The sequence below is a fragment of the Thunnus albacares genome, chromosome 19 (genome assembly GCF_914725855.1).
Source record: "Thunnus albacares chromosome 19, fThuAlb1.1, whole genome shotgun sequence".
Classification (NCBI taxonomy): domain Eukaryota; kingdom Metazoa; phylum Chordata; class Actinopteri; order Scombriformes; family Scombridae; genus Thunnus; species Thunnus albacares.
Window position 1 is genome coordinate 7,471,196 of NC_058124.1, and position 26,138 is coordinate 7,497,333.

Consider the following 26,138-nt stretch of genomic DNA (forward strand, 5'->3'; position numbering starts at 1 on the left):
TATATTAATTTCATAATATTCACTTCATAAATGTTTCAAAGATATTAAAGATTCAGTTGATGTGAGCTTATGGATTTGTTTCTAAGATTGTATAGTTAAATACATTATCAAATTCTACTGATGTATTATTTGCTATATTCAGTCATATCATCTTATATTTTATAATAGCAAACTAATGTTAGGAGTGCAACTAATTTTATTATATGTTACAAAAAAACCAAATCCTTCAATTGAAATGAAACAGACAAAACACAGTATCAGTCCAACAAGGATCATTTATTAACAAAAATTATAATACAAACAAGTTACAAATAAAGAGTGGACTCGTTTCTGACCATGTCAAGTGATCAGGCACAGAATTACCATCAAATAACATCTGCATTCAATTATCATGGCCATTAGAAACCTGAGCTTGATACAAAATGTTATGAACTGTGTGTGGTACAAATGTATGTTGCACAATTATTAGGAAGCATTACAAAAGGTAGAGTGTATAAATATACCGTATGTACAACCGATGAAGTAAATTCCTAAATGTAGAATCAGAAAGGCGCTGGGCAGCGTTTTCTCCTGTACAGTTTGGGATTTGTAGAAATACTTTGCTGCTAAATTAAAGTGTCCATGCAAAAACAGGGACAGTAAAAGCAAATGTGTCTCCTGGAAAACGCAACGACCCGATGCGGAAAATTATTTGTTTCTCCTCTCTACTTCTCCCATACGTTTGCTGTGTATTTATATTCCTTTAAATGAAAAAGTTTTGATAAACAGGAGAACGGACAAGATTGGCTGAGTCAGGCTGCTGAGAAGAAATTAAAACCTTCTCCCTGTGGATACTGGTCAGCAACAGCATCACAACATTTATGAGAAATAATAACAAGTTATTTTCACATCCTGCTGGCAACCGCAGAGGATCCTGCTCGGTCTAACTCCATCCAGGCTTTCAATTCAAGGGTCACAGGTTGAAGGTCGGGGGTCTTGGTGCAGCAGTCACTAGGAGGGGGTGTCGTCTCCATGTATAGCCTTATATTTGGACATCTCCTCTGGAAAGACTTTGCCGAGCTCGGAGATAAGGAGGCTCTTGAATTTCTGGAATGAAACAAATAGGACAGCAAATGTTGGTGTATAACTGATTTATTACTGGTTCTTATTTCAGGTACTACTTTCATGTCACAAACCTGTAAAACCTGATCATTTTTGCCCAAAACAAATCTGCCTTTTGCTCTTGCAGGGTTGAAAACAGACAAAAAATATAGACTTAAACTAAATTTGTCTTGCAAAGCATCTACTAAAGTACAAAAAAGATTTAGACAATTCATTTGTCATCAATATCGACGTCTTGACAGAGAAAGATCTTCAAAACATAGGTTTTTATATAGTGAAGATGATTCTTGAGAGGAAAATACTATCTTTTGGGAACCACCAAATATGTGTATAGGAGCATGAAAATCAGTGAAATAGTTTAAAGGCTCTGTAAATTCTTGTAGTGTCAGTGTTGAATCTCAGCAACCCTGGCGTTATCTCTTACCGTCATGGTGTCAATCTTCCCTTTGACCTGCTCGTTCCTCGCCAAGGCTCTCTCCAGACATTCTTTGGTGTACAGCTGAGGGTTTCGGCCTTGGTCAATGTATCTACAAACACACAGCATAATATCAGCGGAGGGGACTATGATAAAGATATGAAGCACAAACATTCTACATGCCATTATCAACATTTTGTAATGTGGCCTTGCAAATGCACATTCCATATCTTATGAGACTCCTGGCCTTGACTAGATCACTTCAGAATGCTTTCTGGTTTGCTTTATGTTATCAAAGTTTTGTTTGCTTATCTTTATTATTCCAACAATTCGCCACCACCAAGGATGGGTTCACATTTTTTTAAGTCTGTCTTAAAACAACAGTGAGGAGCCAAAATGAACAGTGAAATAGTTTTTCTTCCCATAATCATTCCTCTTGTTCATACTAGCCATGAGAAAATCCCTTCATAATGCACTTGGGGGACAAAATCCACAGTCCTCCTCAAATCAAGTAGATATATTTCAACATTACAGTCTTTTTAGTGCCAAAGCAAAGTCCCTCTTTTTGTTACTATACTTCCACCGCAACTCAACAGGGAAACACTGTCTGAGGAAACACAAAGAGGGAATGTGATGCTAAAAAGACTGTTAATGTGGCAGATATCCACTTGATATAACTAACTCACTCTGCTGAAGTCTCATACAAGCTTCAGATTAACTTTTAAAGGCATTTTTGCACAAAATGACTGTAGTGGACACACTGTGGATTTTGGTCCACATCACTTACATTGAAAGCACATTTGAAGTGGATCTTTTAATAGCCAGTATGAGCAGGAGGAGTGGTTACAATGAGGAAAACCTCTTTCACTGTACATAAAGACACCTGACTGTTGTTTTAAGACAGACCTTTACTACAGTTCACTGTGCAGAGTGAGAACAAAAAGAGTGAAGTTGACAATTGTAGATGTTGTTTGTATAGTATGTGTACGCCGAATGTAAGAAGGGTCTCTCATCAATACAGAAAAATTGATATGAGGTATGTAAAATAACCATATTCGTGGGCAAGGAATCGTCACTTTAAATTATCAGATTTTTCAGTGTGTTTGGCATGGCTTTAACTCGATAGTAGGGTTTAAAACGAGGCTTTCAACCAGACAGACACAATAATATATCAGGTCCTGGACTCACTCAAAGACCTCCAGCGGCACGTTGATCTCATGCAGCTGCTGACGGCACTTCTCGATGTCTTGCAGTCCAGAGATCATGAAATTTCTGAGGGGGAAAAATAATCGACACTTATTTAAAATACGTCTAATTTGCAGATTTATACTCGTCATGACGAGCTCATGGAAACATGACTCACAGTTTTTGGTTCAGTCCCGTCTGGCTGCTCGGCTGGAAGTCGCTGACGATGATCCCCAACTGTCGAATATTCTCGATAAATTTCTCCAGATGCTCCTCCAGGTTGTCGAATCTTTCTGCCATTTCATTAACTGTCAATAAAACACACGAAAAATAAGAAAGAAATATAAATAACTCGATTAAGAAGAATCCTTTTGTCAAATAACCGCTGTTTACTGTTAGCTACCGACACTACGACAGCCGCAACGTCAAAGTGCTTTGCGGCAGAATAATAGCCAATCGCTGCTGCGGATACTACTTCTGCTACCTTGGCAACGTCAAATGAGAGAATGTCGTTTTCCGACGCCAAATGCATTAAAGTGTCGTGCTGCCAAGTAAGGAAGCAGCTTCCTTGTCAAGAGCAGAAAAATGTAACAACATTAAAACAGTTATTAAACTGTCAAAACAGTACTGTCTAAGAACAAATGTTCAGAAATGGTCTATTTATTCCTCTATAAATCTTACTGAAAATATATTTAATTTGAACATACTGTATATGCTGTGGAAACAATTATGTCTCAAATATCAAAAGTGAAAGCATGTAGGCTACACTACTTCTGTAAAAGTTTGTTTGTTTATTTGTTTGTTTGTTTTTTACAAAGCATCAACATGTCTCCAGTTGTGTTATATTAGACAGCAGAGTATTGTATTATACTGCTAATTTGCAGATGTGTTAAGGATCATTTAAAAAAGACAATTAAGAAGACACATCCTAAATACCCCCCACAAACTTAAATGCAATTCTATATTCAAACATGTGTCCATTCCCTCTTTAGGGAAATATGTAGCCTAAAGCCTGACAAAGCCCAAGACATTGTAGGCCTATTTTTTTCTAATTATTAGTTAGTATTCACAGACTTCAGTAAACTAACCAATTCATGTAGGACTGAAATTATTATTTGATTTTTTTTCTCACTTCCCTGGTCAGTGCACACTGAACTGCCTCATATCATCCTCTCCACAAATAATTCTGTGAAAATACATAAGATCCCACTGACAGACGTGTATTTTTCCACATAAATTAGTACTGTTATGTTGGCAGAGTTCACTTTCTGTACATGTTCTTCTGATAAAATCAAATGGGCTAATAAGACAATAGAGGATGATTTAGCCACACTCACTTTATACACTATTCTGTGTACAGTTTGCATATTAATCTGAATAATACATTTCTTTAAAGTTGTAGACTTTTCCTATAAAACATGAAAGATTTACGCTTATAATTAAACCTACTATTTAAATATTCCTGGAATTGTTTGCATTAACCTCTAGAATAATGCTGAGCTCTGACCTCAGAATAAAAAAAATACACATATGCTGACTGTATTGCGGTAAACAGGAGACTCAAAGTGAAAGTGAATCGATTAATGACGTAGAGAGTACATTCCCGTCTTCCAACCGGGTGTTTTCTCAGGTAAACACAGAGAGGCCAATCCGCACAGCGTTAGCCAGAAAAAAACCAGGAAACACACCCTTCAAAATAAAAGTAATGCTACAGTCTATTGGTACCACATTGTTTTGACCAGGATAGTCCAGCTCCAAAATCTACATATTTAGGAGCCACAACAACGTTTTATGCCTTTTTCGAGATAAAGTCAGTAACACTGGGGTATTTCTTTGCTTCAGTAGACTTATGCTCCACTGCTGTCCTCTGAATGCTGTAACTCAAACTGTTTCATAATTCCGTTATTTTACATATAGGGGTCACTGATTGTCTTATGATTATATGTAAAAACCTGTACATATAAACATAAGACCTGTGGCTGGTTGAAACTTTGATAATATAATTAAAGAGAGATCTCATTTAGTGTGTGGTCAGTCCTTGTATTACAATTTTCCTTTTAGAAATCATAATTTTGTTATTACCGATTTAATTTTTCACACAGTTAAGTTGATGTAGCCTAAAAGATGCTTGAGATAGTTTTTTTTTGTTGTTGTTGTTGTTTTAATTGGGGGAAATAATTTTAAAAAGCTTAATTGATTTGTTATGTTTACCTTATTGTCACTAGTATGGATACATCAACACAGTAATTACATGATTAGTAGCTACATCTCTGTATTTGTTCTGAATGTGTCCATTTTGGTGCCAAACGTCATCCAATTCCGGGGCTTTTAAGTTGAAGCGTTGCAGCGCGTCTCCGGTCAGAGCAGACTGGGTGAGAAAGATTACGCGGAGCTGTTTCGTCCTCGGCTGCATTAAAGCTGGAGCTGCCGCAGCAGCACACACATCAAAGGCTCTCCCTCTTCTCTTCCTCACTGCAGCTCAGAGCGACGGCAGGTCCCCTGGATGGTGGAGCCGTATCATTGTTTTTTTTTACACACACTACGGGATCGGTGTCCGGTCTGTATTACGGGACATAAGAAGGAGATACTCTGAATTTAGTCTACGGTAAGCACGGGCTGCTGCCGGACTGCTGCTTTAATATTAGGTCTGTGTGGGCAGGAGAACGCGCATGAAGGAAAATATAGATTATTATTAGAGTGTGTTTGGATCTTCGTGTGACCTCATCGGACTTTATAATATTCCCATATGTCTTTATAGCCAGTTTATAGTGACCTTAAAATCTCATTTCTGCTGGACTCGAGTGTCTCTTGTAATCATTAGTGAGATTAGATGCCTTTATGGTTTTCTCTACTATAGGCTAATTCCCATTCTTGAAGCCTTAATCTGATGATTTTCATGCAACATGTTCCTTTAGCCTGTGTTTTTCGTTATGATGTTAAAATGTATTATAAGATCACCCCAGTGCTTCTGCGTAATGCATCGTCCTATTGAGCAACTGCAGTCATGATGTCGGTCCACTTCTGGGAAAAAAACGAAATTCAATTAATCTGGTTTGGCAGAATATGTCATTTGGTTGTTGTCAGTAAGTGAGTGATTATCTAAACTGGTATTTAATTGTTGTTTTCCTGTTTTTTGCCTTCAGTCGAGCCGTGTCGAGATGATGCACTGAGGAGAAAACAGCTCAGGCTCCCCGGTTGTGTTCATCCTGAGGCTGCAGTGAACGGAGGGGGATTGCGGTACAACAAGGTTAATAATCAGCATCGATAAAGGTCGTCTCCGCGAACGGGAACCGACTTGTAAGGGTGAATCTCGCCCCTCTGCGGGGGGATCGGCGGAGAAATATAGATCTATAAAAATTATGGCCACCCTACTGCGGAAGATCGGTCTGATCCGTCTGCACGACCGGGACACCGAGGACCCAAAGCACCACCAGGGCTCATTAAAGGGCACCAAAGGGAACCAGAAAAACAACGCCAACAAACACTGTCAGACAGCCAACGAAACCAACATTCTGAGCACTCCGGAGATTAAGGCGAGGAAGCTGGACCAGCTCGGCAAGGACAAGCCGTCCGGCAAGGATAAGCAGGGCAAGGATGCGAAGGAGAAGCAGCAGACGGGAGGAGGCGGGAGTAAAGCCACCAGTGCCTCCTCGATACCACCGCTGGCGCCTCACCGGCAACATTGCACCCAGGTCCGGACACGGAGGCTGATGAAGGAGCTACAGGAGATCAGGAGGTTAGGGGACAACTTCATCACGGTGGAGCTGGTGGAGGACAACCTGTATGACTGGAACGTCAAGCTGCACCAGGTGGACAAGGACTCGGCGCTGTGGCAGGACATGAAGGAGACCAGCACCGAGTTCATACTGCTCAACGTCACCTTTCCCGATAATTTCCCCTTCTCGCCGCCGTTCATGCGGGTCCTGACGCCCCGGTTGGAGAACGGCTACGTGTTGGACGGCGGGGCCATATGCATGGAGCTGTTGACCCCCCGCGGATGGTCCAGCGCCTACACGGTGGAGGCGGTCATGAGGCAGTTTGCGGCCAGCCTCGTAAAAGGACAGGTGAGGGGAGGAAGGGCTGGTGGGTGAGGGTCCTGTTTGGAATATCATCAACCATACGGCATGTTACTCATCTCTAGTTCATCTATTTTCAGCCATGAAACGCACTGGATATGAGCAACCCATTAGCATCCATGCGTCATGCGTAATTAACGCGTAAGACTACTTTTACGCGTGTAAAACAACATGTGTCCATCACGGTGTTGGTTTAAATCGGGTATGGAATAACTCGCATTTCCCTTAATAGAAATGTAAAGATATGCAAATATGTTCTTAATAATTTCATCTTTTTTGTGGAAATTAAGCTGCAATCTGAATTTTATTGAATCTAGTGTCCTTTTTATAGTGATCTCTCAAGATAACGTGTTGGTAGGAGAATTCTTGAAACAACTGTATCTATGTAGGAAAGAAACCATCCTGGGAGACTGTTTCAGTTTTTATTTCCAAAGAAAAATATCATTACAAGACAAAAATATTTGGTATGAAAACATTCTTGCTCTATGTTTATTTATAGCATTTTTCTACTGATGCTCTGTGAGTTATGAAGTAGAGACTGCACTGTTATAGCCCAGCCGCTAGTCTCCTTATCCCCCCTCCTCTCTGCTATGAGCAAACCCAAGATTATGAATATTATTAATCTTTATGTGACTTTACGGTCGGCCATTTCATGCAACACCCAGTATCTCCTTGAAGCCAGCTCATCTCTGCAGTCCCGGTTTGCTTTCTTTTTATCACCTCCATAAATCAGCATCCTCTGACAACAAAGAGCTGCTGCCATGTAATGGAAAAGTCCCTATACAGACTCTAATGCAATCTCACAATATCTGCACTCACATCAGATTATTGTAAAATAGGCATAAGACAATTATTCAACACGTGCAAAGCGTGATGATGGATAGAAAGACAGATGGATAAATAAAGACAGCAGGTAGCCTACCTACCAGCAGCCCTCGGTGACTTAGACTGACTGGATTATGTAATCCTGTCAAATCTGTTTTGCACATCCTCAGTGCACTGCAGCAGCAGCAGCAGCAGCAGCAGCAGCAGCAGCTCTGCAATTCCGATGGGCATGTCTGCATCTCCAAATGCACTACAGGCTATAAACGTTTAAACCCTAAATAGATTTTCTGTCCCCCCCCCCCAAAAAAAAACACTGTTTGTGTTTTGTAATGCACACTTTAATGTCATATACAGTAATTTTATCCATATAGAGTCTGCTCATGTCTCCTCACTGACTCTTGTCTTTTGACGTCAGCAGCATGACAGCGCTGGAGCAGGAGACCTTATGTAAACTGTCACCCATTCTCATGCCCAACCCCCAACTCTTAGTGCTTTTTTTGTCTTTGGTGATATAACTGAACATTATTCCCGAGTCATCTGTGGTCATTAAGCATCTGTTACTAAGAGAGGTCATGCAAAAACTAGAGAAAGAGAGAGAGAGGAAAACGTGTGTGTGTGTGTGTGTGTGTGTGTGTGTTTGTGTGTGTGTGTGTGTGTGTGTGGTGCGTGTGTTCATCTTGATTTGCTGCTTGAGGACATGAGCTAGCGGCGCTGCAGTGCTCCCCAATTATGGTGCAGTGTCTTCCTTCTTCAGTTTGCTAATGGAAACAATATTGATTAATTATTCCTGTGTGTGTGTGTGTGTGTGTGTGTGTGTGTGTGTGTGTGTGTGTGTGTGTGTGAGTGTGTGTGTGAGTGTGAATCTCTATCTCTTTGGTCTTTAATGGATGTGTGTCTACAGGCCCTTGCATGTGCTTTCTGTCCTAATTTCCTGGGAGATGCCCTCATCTGTCATGCACCACCGTGACAGACAGAGCACACAGAACTATATATAAACCTAAATACACAGAATATATTTATTCGTCCTTGGGCTCCGGCTCTATGTGACAATAGTGATGGAGCTTGTTTGGAAGCAGCTCCCTCTATTTTTAGTGTGAGAGGATACGTGCAGTGACAAAGTGGTGAGCTGAAAGTCAACAGACCTACACATGTCTTTACCTGCAGATGTGAGGGAGCACACACACACACACACAATCACACATTTAGATTATAGGTGTGTTTTTCAAGAGGTTTTGCTGAACTGAAGGCAATCATCAGTCTGGTTTTGCCGATACATAACTTCTAATTTTAAGACAGTCACTGCCACAGTGTAATCTGTCTTGTATGACAGTGATTTAAGCCCCACAATGCTGTGCAGGTGGTAGAAAACCGTTGTCTGAGCAAACTCAGCATCATGTTCAATATGGGTTTCTTTGTAGTGTGAGCCAATTTGGTAATTGATCTGTACTGCTGTATTGTTCTCTGTACAGCAGTGTTTAGAAAGTACACCAGTGTCATTAAGAATTATAGTCTATTCACTACAGGCTATAACCTATCCTCCTCTCCTCAGTTTGCACTGGAGACATATCTCACTAGATTCCCAAACAAATATTTCTTAACCATTCATTTCTGTACATAAACCAAAGAATCCAACACACTGTTGATCTCTTGCACTCACTTTATTAACAACGACTTGATAAAATTAAACTGTCATAGTTGTCACCTGTTCATTATTCTTTTTTTAAAAAAAACACAACCCTGATGTTAAATCTAGCATGAAATGAACTGCTATCAAATGCTAAAAAAGACACTCTCAGTGAAAAGATGTGAGGTTTTCAAGGTGGTTCGGCTTTCATCTCCTCACATCAATAGTGCTGCAACGATTGCCTGATCAGCAGAATCAATTGCCAACAATTCTGATAATTGATTGAGCCTTATTGATTGATCCTTATAAGTCATTTATTACACAAAAATGCCAAACTTTTGCTGCTGCCGGCTTCTTAAATGTAATCATTTTCAGCTTTTCCTCTATTTCATACTGTAAAGTGAAACTCTTTTAGCTTTGGACTGTTATTCAGACAAAACAAGCAACCTAAAGATGTCAACTTGGGCTCTGGAAACTTGTGTTTGGCATTTTTGGCATCAAAACTATTTTCTAACATTTTATAGAATAAACAATCAACTGATTATTCAGAAGTATAATTGGCAGATGAATAGATAATGAAAATAATCATCAGTTGCAGTCCTAGACATGATGAACATAAGACCTAAAATCAGACAAAATCTGTCACTTCAATAAAGTTGATGGACTCACAAGTGACATTAAAACAAGAATAGTGAAACAGCAGGGAAATCCTGACTTTTAGTTCCTACTAAGGGTCAAGCACCAAAAACACCTATATTTCCCATAATGCTACTGCATAACTTTCTTCACAACCCTAATGCCTCTTAAAGGCCCACTTCTTTCAAACTTCACAATGTCAGTTTGTAATGCAGACTCTCTGTAATAAACTTAAAGTGAGTCAAGCTGAGCTGAGATAAGCCTGATGACATCATCAGTAAACTGAACTTGAATTCCCCTTTAAAACTTCCTGTTTGCTGTGATGGATTTCATTGCTCTGTGGAAGTTCATTTTCATAAAGATAAATGAATGCAAAGTGCTAAACTGACAGTGTGCAGACATGGAAACCGAGACCATTGGCACTAACTTCAAAAAAAAAAACAGTGGTATTACCCTTTAATGACCCCGCCATCAGTCCCAGGGGGACTCTCCTTAGTGATCTGATGAGGATGATGATGCCATCGATCCCTGTTTGTTTATCCGACCCCTTAAAGCACATGTCTGTGTTATGCAATCCCACCCCCTCACCCCTCCACCCCTCCACCCCCAGTCCCCAGAGCAGCTTCCCAACATGCACTGGGGCCTTCCCTGCTCTGCCCATTGACTGATCTCCATTCACACGATTACCCAGCAGCCACTTTACACGAGTGTGTCCCTCTCAACGAGTGAGCGCTTAGCTGAAATAGATAAACACTGACATGGCACTGTATAGTCCTGGGGCGCTCACTCAGCTGAACTGCAACACACACACACACACACACACACATAGTCTCTCTTTTGTTTTCCCATTCTTTCTCTCACGCGCAGATATTTTTACTTTCTCTCTCCGTCCATCGTTGGATGCGTCATACTGAGCCATTCTTGTAGATGACTGCGAGCACAATGGCGCTAATTAATGCTCAATTTCCCCTTTTCATGCTGAAGTCACAGACTTTTGTTCAGGCTTGTGCATCAATACACACATTCACAAGCACATTTTCACTCTCTGAGTGTCTCTCATTCACACAGTTTCTTCCTCTGTCTTTTCTTACACACACACACACAGCCACTGTTTTCACAGGCATGCAAACAGAGTACATCTAATTTGTCCACACACACACACACACAAACACACACACACTCCCCCATGTTCTCCTCCCAGAGAACACACCAATGAAATATTGGTTTCTCTTGTGTGTAGAAACAAGTACAAGATGCTCACAGCGATTGGTTTAATGACAACATAACGTTCAGCTGACGGTACGATCCTCCCTGGCATCGATCACCATGGTAATCACACCTCTTTAATGATGGCCAATTGCCATAACGATATCCATCCAAGGCAGCGGCCGCCATTTTGAGGTGGTGACAGTCACCATATGGTGGGATGTGAAGATATGCATGTGATTTGAGAAGAGAACAACATATCAGCTATGCTCTGTGATAGTAGCCAACCGGTGCATTATCTGTGTTTGTCAGTCTGGGTAATCTGTATTATAGGCCTCTGGGTGCATGGAGAGGCAGAGCAGGTTTCAGCCAGCGCTGCTTTGGTGTCACCCACTCAGTCCATTTTCCATTTTAAAGGCTGTGTGGACCAGTTGTTTGAGGAAAGAGGACGTTGTCTTTTAATGTGGCTTAGTGAAGGAGAGGAACAGAAAGTAAGTCCTAAGGAACAACGCATATATTTCTGAATGAGTACCTCCACGAGTCATGCTTTCAGCTTCCTAAAACAAGTGAAATACCCTGAAGGGAAACTTTTCTTCTTTCCAGTGCCACTCAACTTACAAATCATGTCATTGTCTTCATACGAGTGGCGAGATCAGCCATATTCTGCTTTGTTTCAATTGTCTGAGTGTCATGTGTTTCATATGTCAAACTCAATATGAGATTAAATGACTTGTAGTGGTGGTTTGTTGCAAGGACTGATTTCAAGATTGCCGGAAGTACGACAGGAAATAATCTTTTAAATGTTTGTTTATCTGAGGGAGACAGAGGGACAAATTGAGAGAGTGTGTGTGACTAAGCCCCACAGTGAAATGAGGCCAGTGTTGTTACAGGAATGGAAACTGTAACCCTAATCTCCAGATCATTCAATGTTATCACCTCATCTCCCTTTATCCCCTACATCACTTTTAACCCAAAATAGACGAGCAAGTACGCAAGAGGACGTACTGATCATCCATCAGATGTCATGGAAGCAGAGAATTGACGTTGAACTTTGTTATCTTGACTTTGTTATATCATGCACTGCAGAAGTTATGGAGCAATGTTGTGGTGCATTAGAGATAATAACTCTTATCTTGTTTAATCTCTTGAGTCTCGCTCTAAGTCTTGTATTTAGGCTTTTCTTTCCTGATATTGAGGCAAAATAGTTTAAAATGATGCCAGCTGTTATGTTTTGGATCCAGGAGAGAACTAGAGTTATATGGGGACATTGTGTCCCCATATAACACCAGTGTAAAAGTCAACACTTTTTTATTGTGTTTTTTACTTAAATGCACAACTCAAACAACAGCTGGTGGCCACAAAAACTAAACTCTCAATTTATATGCAAAGCTCAACACTACTAAGGTGTACATACAGCACATACCCATGTATAAATTTACATAGAAGTGTTGCTATAGCATAAATCAATCCAAGTGATACAATAGCCACTGTTAACCAGGGTAAAGAAAACAACAAAAGTAAAGACAAATGGCGAAAAAATGCCAAAAGTGCCACAATACAACCTAAAACTATCAACTGACAGTTTGCTAATCTGTTTGTACCAAGCTAGCAGGGTTGTTATTTGACCCAAAACCTTGAAAAATTATAGTAAAGATGAGCATTTATTTGTTTCCAAATACAAATCAATGTTATTCAGAGGTTTTTTTCTTGAATGGACTTACAATGTTGTGAAAAAAGTAAAAAGCTTCTATATAAAATAGCTCAATTAGCACTGATGCAAGCTAGCAACTCATCCCAATCGGCCATTTTGTTTTTCACTTGCTTAAAAAATATAAATTAGTAAATAAATATAAAAATAATATTTTTTAAAGAGTTGGTTCGCCTTAATTATTGAAGAAACAGAACATTTTCAGACTTACCTCTAGTATCCAATTGTGCAGACAGTATTTGCCCAGCTAATGAGATATTGATGGGATTTTTACTTCCACCTCAATACAATAGAGGGGAATTTCAGCTGTGTTGCTCGAAATTAACTTTTTTTTAAAAATCACCAGCAATGTGTCTTTCCAGAAACATTGTCCATGTTATTCTGGGTAAACCACAGACTTCTCTGTGGACAGTTTTCATCTGAACTACTTTCTACCAAAGAAATAGTCCCAATCAATCTGTTGACAGTGTGCTCTGTGGATTATCTGTGGCGAAATAAATAAGTCAGAAAATATGTTTTTTTTACTAATTTGGGTGAATTAACCCTTTAATCACTGATTGAAACTGATTAATAAGATGATGATTGCTGGCTTGTGTATCAGATATTGTGTCACTATAATGTCTAACTCCTGGGTCCTCCACTGTTGGATTAATGCTCCGTTTATTCTGTTTTCCTATTGAAAAGCAGGATTGAAGCATATAAATGCAGGATTAAGGTGCAGGCTGGATGTGTAATAATATGAGGGTATTTATCTGTACTGCACTGCAGCATGCAGAAGGGCTCACCTTGTAAAAGAATTTCATTAATATTGGTTTCAGTGGAGAGCATCACTGCCATTTTCTCCCTGCCAAGAAACATTCAGCGTAGAGGGAAGTGGTGCAGTGTTACAGAGTGTGTACAAACAAATACAGGAAAGCACCTGGCATGTAACACAGCAGCAGGCATCATGTATAGTGAGTCAACCACAACAGAAATTTCGGTACAACCCTAGTGGACAGAAATTTACCGTTTTTTAAAGACCTTCCCTTTATGTTTCCGAGGGGATTTTTATACATGAAATGATCGGCTTCAAAATGTAGAGACACTCGCATGAATCACACCTTTGTCGCTGGCTGTGTTGTCAATGGTTGTGTATCTTTCCCTTAGCTTTTTTAATGCAAAGACAGTTGTTTCTTTTCCTATTCGTCCTCCCACACACTCTTCTTCAGGAAAGACTTAGCAACACTGCCAACAACAGAATAAGCAGCTTTATCGTCACAAGCGACGCCCACACCTCTTTTTCTCCATTTTTTTCTCCCACCCCCATTTCATCCCACGTTTATTATTAGGCTCAGCGTGTGAGAGGAGGGAGGGCTTCATCGAGGTGGGTGGTGCCTGAGTGAAAATGCCTCACGTCTAAGTCTGATGTCACAGTGGCTCTGGGTGAGAGGCTTTTCACACTGAGCACAAGAGGGTTGTATGCTCCAATATCTATTTTTTGTCATATTTACAACCTTTTCATCATTTACTGTAGTGGTTGGTCCCAGTCTTCACTTATTTCCCTATTGCCCAGTGTAGTGGAGGGTATATTTTCACTCCTGATTGAACCTGACGTCTTAAAAGCCCTTTCCCTGTCGTTAAACATTGATCTAATGTTGGTCAACCCAAATTCAGACCACTTGTCCTGTCAACATCTCCCCTGCGGCTGTGCATTCACCAGCGAGTTCATCCATGTGCACGTGCGGGCTGCGTCTCAGTCTTGCAATATGTTGTTCGGGAAATGTTGAACCTGAAAAATCACTCAGTTTTCCCAGAATAAGCTTGACACGACCACTGACGATGTTCAGAGGCATTAGTGAAAGGAGTATCGTGTTTTCTTTTGATCTGACAATGCATATCAGGATCAGACTAATAATATTTTGACATGTGCTGGTTTCTGAGTTTTCACATGATATTTGAGTGTAGACGCAGAAAGCAAAATCAATGACAACATGCAAAATGACATTGTGAAGATTAAGAATTTCTCAAGACTTAAAGACACTATATGTAGGATCTGAAAATGAATGGAATTGATCCAAGGAGGAGATAAATGGGCTGAAAGCTTCGTAATTCAACTTCAATTGTTTATAAAGATGTATATAGTCGATTAATTGACCAATCAACAGAATATTAATCAGCAACATTTTGACAATTGAAAAAAAAAATGTTTAAGTCACTTTTCAAGCAAAACCAGCAGTTCTCTGCTTCCAGCTTCTCCAATGTGGTGATTTGCTAGTTTTCCTGGTTTTATATCAATGTTCAGGTTTTGTGCTGTTTGAAGACATCACCTTAGGTTTTAAGTAAATGTGACATTTTACAGGCCACTTAATTACTTCATTAATAGAGAAAATAATAGGCAGATCAGTCAATAATGAAAGTAATTGTCCGTCGCGGCCCTAAAAAGATGAAATAATGACATATAATTCTACACGTAAGGGCTTTGCAGCTTTAAATTTGAAGTGATATTGATTTTCAGCAATGCAAAGACAATCATATGACTGGGAAAGAAGCCTATATCACCATTAGTTTCATACTTATGGCTAAACAAAAATACATTTATCACCCACTGGCTTAGATCCCAGATTCATATCGCCAACAACATTTAAAAGATTGGCTCAGGACCTGATTGTCCATCCAATTTTGTGAAGATACATTCATAATTTTGATGTTTCTTTCTGATAGACAGCCAGACAAACAAATGTATTGCGTGGAAACAGCTTCCTTGGCAGACATAGTGCTTATATGCTGCAGGGCTGTAGTCTGGATTTTAGAAATACTCAAGCCATGAGTTGAAGTACTCCCAACACAATCTCTCAGAATCTTTTACCATGAACCAAAGAAAGAACATTTTCTGGGGTTTTTTCCCCACATGATCTCTGTGAAACAGTTCCGTCATTTTTCCTGTAAAGTCGATCTGGTTACATGATGGTAACCAGATAGTGTTAAGAGTTCTGCATGCAATAGAAATATGGCAGAAAATCAAAATACATTCATCAGACCATGAAAAGGCACCATGTTTAATGTATGCAGAATTGTATGATCAGGTTGTGAAAACCTCTTAACCCACAGAAAAATATCAAAGGTGGTTTGATGTTTTTCCATAAATTTGAAAGTTGGGAAGGGAAAAGTATAAAAGTTTGCAGACCCCATTAAAAGTCCTAATAAAAATAAAGAATGAGTCTTTATTGTCCTGCTTAGGGGACAGTTTTAGGAGTGCTGTAGTTTTTTATCTTTCTACATAATAACCTAATTTCTCACTCACACCCTCCCCTCTTCTTCTCTCTCTATCTCATCTCTCCTCACAGGGACGTATATGTAGGAAAGCAGGGAAGTCCAAGAAAGCTTTCAGCCGCAAGGACGCTGAGGCCACCTTCAAGTCCCTGGTGAAGACCCACGAGAAGTACGGCTGGGTGTCCCCGCCCGTGTCCGACGGCTGAGCGCCGGGCCGTCGACCCTCCGACCCCCGCGCTAGCCGGAACAAACCCAGCTAGCCCCGACACGCAAAACGACACACCACGCTAACTCAACAATCTCTCATCTTCACCTTTTGCTGTTCCACTCAAGATTTTTTTCTCCCCCCCTTTTAGTCGTGTGTGTCTGTGTTGTTATTTTTGGATTTTTCGTTTCGTCCTCATCTCCACCGAAACTCTCGGAGAGCAGACATCACCGTCACTCCTCCTCCAAGGTGTGACTTTCGTCCCCCTCCCTCTCGCCCAGGAGGGAGATTCTTTCCCCCATTTCGGAAAGGCTTGCGAGGGAGGTGTGTGTGTGTGTATGTGTGTGTGTATGTTTCACTCCATCACTCCATCGGACATCAGCTGGGAGTGTATGCACGTGCATCGGAGTGTGCGTTACTGTCGGTGGATTGTGTGGATTGTGGATCTTTTTTCTTCTTCTTCTGTTTTTTTTTTTTTGTTTTTTTTTTGCCCAACGCACACCCATGCACGTGCAGTCGGACAAATCGGACAGCGTGGACCCATGTGAAAGACTACTGAATGAAGGAGACTCATCCCCTTCTCCTGTCGTCCATCCTCGCCATCCCATCCTCTCCTCTCTGCCCTTCCCTCGCTTCCTTCTTCTCTATAGCACTGAACTGGCATTACTTCCCATTGTCTCTCTCTCTGTAGCTGTCGGGTCATTTACATATAAATGAAGCTGTTAATGTTTAATAGACGGGCAGCACACTGGCGTTTATACACACTCATTCATTCACTCCTTCATTTCCCCTTTCTTTCAACTGTGCCGTTGCTCACAGTTCAATGCAACATGACGATTGTAATTTACATGGAGCTGTGCTCTCTTTCTTTCTCTCTATCCCTTTCTTCCTTTCTTTCTTTAGCTCGCTCGTTCACTTTGTTTCTCTTTTCTTTCTCTCCGTCTCTCGTGGCTAAATTTAGAGCTCACTGTTGCGTAGATGGATATTGATTTCTAACGGAGAAAAAAAAAAAAAAAAGAAGTCACATGTTGCTTTATGCGGAGACTATGTATGATAAATAGAAAGACAGTCAATCACCTCTTTCTTTCTTTCTTTCTTTCTTTCTCTCTCTACTCTCATGTTTGTGTGTCTCATGTTTGTGTGCGTGTGTGTATGCGTGTGTGTGTGTGTAGGAGAGGAAGAAGACTGTAATTCCCATGATTTAGATACCAGATGGTAGAGCTGAAGGCCAGGCCTCAGTATGCATGTGTGCACGTGTGCGTGCGTGTGTGTGTGTGTGTGAGGGAGACAACCCTTTAAACAGAGAAAAATATGATTTACTGTGAATGACACAGAGGCCTAAAGGGAGTGCTGTTTTTTGCTAAAACTTAGTTGTCTTGTCCCACTGTCTATGTCAGCTCCTGATTATTGTTACTGTAAACACGTGTGTGTTTGTGAGGGAATATCTATGTGCACATAGCCTCGTCTGGCTCTCTCTCTCTCTCTCCGAAAACTAAAGAACTAGAGGTCAGTTGAAAAATACGCATCGGACGTTTAGCTGTGCATCCAGAAACGCACACACATACACACACCAGCCCATACAACACACTCTTGCACACGCACTGCAGCCGCGACTGTGGCGGTAACACCCAGAAATGAAGACAGACAGGAGCTCGAGCGCCGGCGTGGATGGAGTGGTGCTTTAAACGAGCGTACGCTTCAGAGCCCACCTGATTGATGTCTGCTGAAAGAGAGAGACTGACAGCAATAGAGAGAGGAGAGGGAATTGTGGGAAGCTTTGATCACTACCGACTGCTTCTCGTAAATGTCAGGTGGCTTGAAAAATGGCCGAAGACAGATATTATTCGCTCTGCCCTCTGTGATTACTTAATGGACACACAGTTCCTGAGTTCCAACCCTGAAAAGAACTTTATAAATATCTAATTTTAACTCTATGGCTGCAGCAGCATCTCTCTCAATCAATCGGGCCCCTACTAGCCACAGACTATCTGTCCGCCCAGTCCAGTGGGCTCCTCGTGTGTTTGTTTTGCTAGCCTATCTGCCAGTTAAATGTCAGAGGGAAAGCTGCTAATTGGTCTGACATTTCAGCAGAGCGTCATTAGAGAAGAGCAGAGAGAGCAGAGGGATGGAGGATGTCAAACCTCCCGCTCGGCGCTGACATTTTGTCACTTTCCGCCCCTGCCCTGTTTTTTGGGGTGGGTGGGTAGGGAGGGAGGGGGAGGAGAGTAGGGAGAGCAGAAAGTGGGTTAGGTGAGGAGAGGTTGGGGTAGAGGAACATCTCGATGCCAGTCAGCTCTCAGCAGGCCCGACCGTAATCCTGGAGCAGGATGTTTAAACCTGCTGAGCTGAGGCAGAGCCGCGCTGCCAGCATGCCGTGTTTGGATCAAGTCGCGCTGCGTTCCCAAGCCCCCCTCGCGTCGCGTTTGTGGTCGATAACAAATGTCCGTCTGTGTGAGAGCGCATGTGTGAGCAAATATGTGTGTTACACTCCCATCATGAAGAGAAAAAAAAAAAAAGAGACAAAAGATACAACACACCATCTGGTATGTGATCATGTACGAAAGCGTGTTAGTCCTCTTTCAATTTGGCTAGTCATTTCAGGGTCGATCGTATAGTGTTCTCTCCGCTTGTCAGCGGAGAAAACTGTAAACTGAATTATTATTAAGACAAAATATCTCAAAAGCTGAGTGTTTGCTGGTTTCAAGAGAATAATTTTGTGATATAGTTTAGACTGGTAGTTTGCAGACACTAACTGGGTGAACTGATTATGTTGTATTATATCTGCATGTGATATGTGATTGGTAGCTAGCTACTGTATATCTTTTTTCAAGAAAAGCAAGAAAAAACATGGGGAAAAACAAAAATGCAAATGCTTCTCTTTCCTGGTTCTTTTTTTTTTTTCTTTTCTGGGTTCTGTACTGTATGTATTTTCTTTTTTCTTTCTAAGCGTCCTAAAAATGTCACATTGTGTTTTATGAATGTTTGTGTTTTAATTTATTTGTGGTTTGCCAAAATGAAGATTTGAAGCATGTTGCAGGTATTGTCACAAGAAAACGAGCAGAAAAAAAAAATCCTACTAAGAATGATAGCCTATGTACTTGTGTGACGGGGGAAGGTGTGTTTATTTGGGGGGATTTCAGGGACTTAAGAAAGTCGGAAAGTTGCAAAGCCTCAAGATTTGAAAGGGAGTATTTCCTTCTTTTTGGAGACGATACGGAGTGCATCAAAGCGGAATCGAGAAAATTCCCTCGCTCCTTAGAAAACTTCCTAATCCCCTTCATGATGTCACTACTGTCCCTTCCCCATTGGTCCTGCTCTAGACAGTGATTTGGCTTATGGGTAATGCAGTCAACACAAAGATCTGGACTGAAGTTCCCCTCAGTCACAGATTTAGGATCAGTATGAGCTCCCAATGCTTCAAATCTCACTTTTTGTGAAGGGAATGTGCACATCTGACCTGTGATCAGTTACTTTGGGCAACTTCATCCCACTCCTGACTTGAGCGCTTGGTCGAGACCGAGGTCTTAAAAGTTCAAAAAGGTGAAAGGTCGTTGCAAGACCAAACAGGAATGTGCAATAAAAGTTACAGCTTATTCAAACTGATTGGATTGTGGTTTTGTTTCATATCTGCATTGTGAGCTAATGTCACACCTGCCTCATTGACTGCTACACTTGCATACATTTAAATGACCCACTTCAGGCTGCTGTGTCCTGTGCCTGGCCCCTGCATTGTCCTACTTTCATTTACTGCAGTCAGTGACTTTGTTTCGAACATCCTCAGTAAGGACAGGCCGTCCTCTGCTCTTGTGCTTTTATCAGTCGGCCTGCAGCTTGATGGAAACCCTCCATGTGTGTCGAGTGGACACCCTAATCTGACACATGGGCGCCTGTCAGTGGATGTGTAAAAGAGAGTGTGTGCACTAGTCATGGTGAGAGATTAAAAATGACCTCAACATAACAGTCAAGCCGTTTTGTGAAGGTTAAATTTGGTGCACTGAAAAAGAAATGATAAAAATGTTAAAGGAACATTTCTGTTTGTTTTACAGCCTGGGTCTTATTTATGTAGTTTTTTCCATCTATCAGCCATGTTGACATTTTTTCGACGTCATTGCTGGAATTTGGAATCCAACAGGCAAGAATGGCAAGCACAAACTGGTCGCACACAAACCCAACTTCTAAAACACATTTTTAAACAACTTTACATCTTTACCTCATCTGTCCATTGCAAATAAAAATATGTGTTTTGCAGACTGACTTTGACTTTTCCTATGCAGTGAGGTATTACTGTGTATCGTTTACAGTGCATTAACTTTTACCTCTGGATAATTGGTTTAGAAAATATGTCAAAACAATCATCAGATCGCTTTGCAGCGTCCCCTGATCGCAGCGATGAAGTTGGTGAGTTAAAAGTTCCATAACCAGAAGGAATGATGGCCAAAACTATGACCCAGGTTGTAAAAAAACGAAAAAATTTCCTTAATAATCAGCATGAACAACAGATGATGTATCACCATGATCCATATTGTATTATATAACTCATGCAAAAAGCAGCTGCAGTAGGTTATGCAGCAAAACATGTCTGTCATCAGTCACTTTGAGTAGTACAGCATTGGCGTGCACACCTATGCTACACCCACACAGGTGATTTCACTTATTTTGGCTGATTGGACCTCCTCTCAGATGTGTGTGGGTGTGTACAGAGGTGTGTGTTTTGATTTGCATCTCCCTCACTCTCCTCTTAGCTTTGCTGCACCTATTAAGGCAGGACAGACTGCAACTTTATCATGTCATATATATCTTTTTTAATTAATGTTATTTACTTTATTATATAGTCGATGGTAGAGAGATAGCAGGAAATGAGGAGAGAGAGATTGGGAAGGACATGCAACAAAGGTCCCATCTGCATTTCGAAGCAGGGACCTTAAACCGATGTGAAAACCTGTGACGACAAAGTGAGACAACCCAATTTTCTTCCATTTTCAGTTTGACGTCTTGAATACTAGTGGTGTGATCTCGCATATTTAAGTATAATATCACCTGATTCAAGCTGATTGAACAAGCTGCTTTTCATCGGATGTACCTGGAGTGATCTCACTCCATCGACAATATGTATTTTTAGCTTCAGAACCAGATTCAAAAACAAGAGCACATACACCACTTTTTTCCCACAGGGTATCTGTTTTTATCACTTCCTCTCTTAACATTGTGAATTCTACTATCTTTTGGACCATTAACCATTATTCTAAGGATCACAATTAGTCACTTTTAGATCAACTGCTAGGCAAAATGACTACTGTGAAAAAGGACTTTCTATCCAAATACTACTAATACTACAGCTTCAAACTAATCTCTTAAGATCTCTTACAATTTGTGCAAAATGTTACAAAATCTACAATCTAATGTGAAAATTCTGTCTTCGTCAGCACCTGTTCAGCAGGTAGTTACGGCAACGCATATCTGCTGACCTGCACAAATTTGCAAAAACTAAATGAACACACGCGCACACCCTCCCTCACACACACACACACACACACTGTTATCATCATTGCTGACATATCCCAATTAATTGATCCCTGAGCACTTGTGTTTTTGTCTAGTTGATGTTTTCCCCGCTGCTCATTAGGGCGGGAGAGAGACGGAGCAGTGTATGGATCAGAGACAGCGAGCGAGATATTGATGACACAATACTCTGAGCACACCGGGGCGAGCAAAGGAGCTTAATTTTCTGATTAGTCAACACAGTAAGCATACTAAAAAAAGCCATATCTATGTGTGTGCAAGCGTGTGTTTGTGTGCGCTCCTGCGCAAGTGGAAGCAACAGACAAAAACAGTCATTATTCAATTGTGAGACAACAAGACTGAATCCCCTAAAGGTTACCTTGACACAGAAAACATCCTCAACAACCTCAGCAAAGCTCAGAGAGACAGAAAAAAAATACAGGAGGCAGAGTGAGACAAGAGAGGAAGGTGACCATGACTGTGTTTATGTATTCAGGTTATTGCTTTTATTCCAAAAAAATGACATCCCCCCCCCCCCCTCCCTCCCAAGAGGAAGCTGTTTATGTGATTTGTAAAAGCAACACGTAGCGTGATAAAATAGAGCTTCGACAGTCTGAGAGATGCGGGCATGTGGCAGCTGTTTTCGTGGGGTAAGCTTAGTCAGAATGAGAAGCTGTTTTATATGGGTGGCGTCGTACCTGCAGTGTTGTTTTATTCAGGATTATGGATGCAGTGGAGGGTAAAACCTCCTAAATGCAGTTTGTCTCTCTGGAAAATCGTACCTTCCTTTTCAGAGTGAACATAAATCTTTATGATAAAGTCAGAGGATACATCAGCGTAACTAGCAGCACACTGGGGGCTGTTAGATAAGAAAAAGGGTTTTGTTTTAAGTGAAAAAGCTTAAATCAGTGGTTTCTATAAAATAGCCAGTGGTTGATTTCTGTTTAGAGAGCTAGCTGTTTACACATCTTATCAGTTTTTACTGGGAGGGAAACTGTGTTCACTGTGAATTAGTCTGTCATTTATTTTCTTCAAAAAGAGTATTTTTCCCAACATTTTGGGAAATACATGTATTGGCTTTCTCACCGAGAGTTGGATGAGAAGATCAATAACACTCTCATATCTGTCCGTTAAATACACCTCTTCTCCCGGCCCCTGATGGCACCCTCCTGTCCCTGCCATCCAGGACAAAGCACCGGACCTGGAGTGATAGGATCATCCCCTTCCTCTGGAACTCTCTCCCCAAATACATACCTACAGCCTACAGAGTGGATGGCGTTAAAGGCAAATTTATTTGTACAGCACATTTCATACACAAACACAACTCAAGGTCCTTTGGCATAAACAAGGCATAAACAGACATTTAAAGGCATAAAAATACAGCAATTAAAAAAAAGAGAAATATATATATATGTATAAATATATACATAAATACGTACACATACATGCACAGAAGAGATCAAATAAAAGTGTCAATAAAACCTCTGTCAGGTTAAAATTATTCAAAAATTCACAATGTAAAAATTCATCATTCACCATTTTTCATCAGTTGAAGGGAAAGCAGTGGAACATAAAAGTTTTTAGCCTGGATTTAAAAGTAGCTAGCGTTGGCACGTTTCTCAGGTTCTCAGGGAGTTTGTTCCAACAATGAGCAGTGTAATACCTAAATGCTGCGTCACCATGTTTTTGTTTTGACTCTGGGAACAGTCGGCAGACCAGTCCCAGAAGACCTGAGACTTCTCGAGGGTTCATAGTGTGAAAGTAAATCATAGATGTGTTTGGACCCCGACCCATTCAGTGACTTAAAAACTAGATTTAAAATCGATTCTGTGGCTGGTGTGATATGTGCAGCTTTTTTTCTTTTAGTCAGAACTCTGTCTAATGTCTTTTTTTATTACAGTAGTCTAGGATAGGTTCACAATTTTTCAAGTCTGTCCTGAAACAGTCCCCCTTTTATTAAAAATTAAATTTATTTAAAAGTTTATTTGAAGCTAATTTGAGGCTTCAGCAGTCAAATCAATTCAGTATCTTTCAATGTTACTGTCTTTTTAGTGCCAGACGGAATATTTTACTAAAAAAGACTAACTGTGGAAGATTTATTTGATGAACTCAGATGGCTGAAGCCTCATATTACAGATGAACTTTTGAATTCTGTGGATTTTGTCTCCCCATCACTTACATTGAAAACACATTTGGAGGGGATCTTCAAATGTCCAGTATGAACAGAGAAAACCATTACAGCGAGCAAAATCTGTTTCACTTTTCGAACAGGCACTTGAGACAGGCTTGGAAAATTGTGAACCTATCCTGTAAGACTGTCCTCACCGAATCAAAGGTACCTGTCATTGTTTCAAATGCTGCAGTGTTCCAGGTTTTCCTGTCAGGTGACCTAGTTAGAAAAACCTTACAAACCTCTCTCTGATGCAAAAGTGGAAGTGGCGTGACAAAGCCATGGCACCGCAAAATCTCATTGAAGCAGATCAGGGTGTGTGGTTGGGGACCAGACCACTGTTAACCTTAACCAAGTAGTTTTAGTTGCATAAACGTCACCAAACCTTAATTATAGTAGCAGGTATTGGATCAGAAAACGCCTATAAGATACATTTTTATAGAAGTAATGGATGTTGTATTTGAATTCACTCACAAACCACCAATTTTTTTTTTTGTTTAAGACTAGTTGACTTATTGATCGTCTAATCACGTCAGTACTTAATATAAATACAGGGAGAGTGACCCTCAATGAAGCAAGTACAGACAGTGAAAAGGGAATATTTTAATACTCAAAACAAAAAGAGATGTAACAAGACAGTGAAATAAGGCCACACAGCTCAGACAGCAGGGGCTCAGCTCCTCTCCATCTGAATTATATTAGCTTCATTAGATGAGATGTGATTTGTGAGTCTCCCATTTCCTCTTCCCCATCCTCACTGACACACACGATGCTGAGGAGATTTCCCAGAATCAGCCGTGGCTGAGATCAGCCATGCGGAGAGCTGGCCAGAGAACCGCTTTCTACTCGCAGGACACACAAACATACACACTAGTAGACACACACATACATCGAGCGCTCTCTCACACAGAGAGAGAAACACTTGCTGTTTTCAATTGGTGACCGAGTGAATGTCAAGAGGATCGGCAGAGGCAGAAAGAGGCTGTAAAAGGGTCAGAGAAGAAAAACCAGAGGACTAGAATCCTCTGGGGAAGAACCATCAAAAAGCCTGTGTTGAATTATAGATCCTCCCTCCCTCTCTGTACATAAGTCAATCCATGATGTATATAGCTGTCTTTCAAAAATGTATGAAATACTGGAGGAGCTTTTGCGTCGATGACATATGGATCACAGATAATATATTATCTTATGATCATGCTAATTCCCACAGGGTGACATACAATAATGCTGTGGGTTCCAGCCTGAGTAGGAGCTCAACAATTCTTCTTCTTCCCCACAGCAGGATAAGAAATAATATGAAATACTGTGTGCATAAGTGATGCTGTATATCCAGCGTAGGATGAGATGAAGCTTTACTGTGTGGAGAGAGCGACACCGGAGATGTGATTTCATTCTATACAGCCTGCATGCATTATGCATTCACACCCAGTACACTGGTGTCTCACTTGGAAATACCATGTTAAATAATGAATTTGTTTTCCCTGCTGATACACAGATGTATGGATAAGATAGGCTGTGTGTGTGGGAGGATTTGCACATAGATCATGAATGCATTTTATGTGTACGTGCGTGCCTGTGTGCATGTGTGTGTGTGAAGAATTGGGGCCATCAAAAATTGATTTGGCTCCACGAGCAAACATCTGCCAGATAAATTAAAGGAGGACACTTAAAACAGTTTGAAGAATGGCGGATGTGTGGAGTGATTAGACTAAAAGCAGCTCTATCATCATTCAGTTAGGATATCTGTTGTTGCTCATTAGTAGTGCTGTATGTCAGCTAACAAGCTAGATGGCTAGCGTCTGTGTATTTGATGCCCTCTAAATGATAGTGAAACATCCCAAACACAGCTCTACTCAGCATCCGCATTTCTGATTATAGATGTTTTAAAGGAAAGCAGGAAATTGTGTGTAGTTTAGTTCTCTAATTCAGTATTCTTCTGTAAAAGCAAGAGCCGAATGAAAATCTCAAAACTGAGCAACATCACCACACCTCTAACTTCAACATGGGAATACATGTAGCTTTTATTAATGAAAAAGCAATGTTGTGAATGTTGAGTGAAACCTTCCTCTCTTCTTCCATAATAGGAAATGGTGTCATCTGAGATGGTGTTTTCACAGAATACACAGCCAGACAGAAGAGCGCGAGACAGCCAAGGTCAATATCAAACCGCATTATTTTATGCAGCTATGGCATAGTACCAAAATCACATTAGAAGAGCTCTGATGGTTGTTTTGAACCA

The 26,138-nt window shown here is 40.7% G+C and overlaps 2 protein-coding genes across 2 annotated transcripts; one reads left to right on the forward strand and one right to left on the reverse strand.

Annotated features, from left to right (window-relative positions):
- Window positions 1-257: 257 nt before the first annotated feature.
- med10 (mediator complex subunit 10) lies at window positions 258-3,167 on the reverse strand. Its single transcript, XM_044335575.1, has 4 exons — window positions 2,880-3,167; window positions 2,705-2,788; window positions 1,526-1,628; window positions 258-1,086 (listed from the first exon to the last, which is right to left on the reverse strand). The coding sequence occupies exons 1-4, from the start codon at window positions 2,999-3,001 to the stop codon at window positions 991-993; spliced, it is 405 nt and encodes a 134-aa protein (XP_044191510.1). The 5' UTR covers window positions 3,002-3,167; the 3' UTR covers window positions 258-990.
- Window positions 3,168-5,002: 1,835 nt separating this feature from the next.
- On the forward strand, window positions 5,003-16,615 carry ube2ql1 (ubiquitin-conjugating enzyme E2Q family-like 1). Its single transcript, XM_044336402.1, has 3 exons — window positions 5,003-5,306; window positions 5,845-6,765; window positions 16,100-16,615. Exons 2-3 carry the CDS (start codon window positions 6,061-6,063, stop codon window positions 16,229-16,231), a joined length of 837 nt encoding a protein of 278 aa, XP_044192337.1. The 5' UTR covers window positions 5,003-5,306; window positions 5,845-6,060; the 3' UTR covers window positions 16,232-16,615.
- The last annotated feature ends 9,523 nt before the right edge of the window (window positions 16,616-26,138 follow it).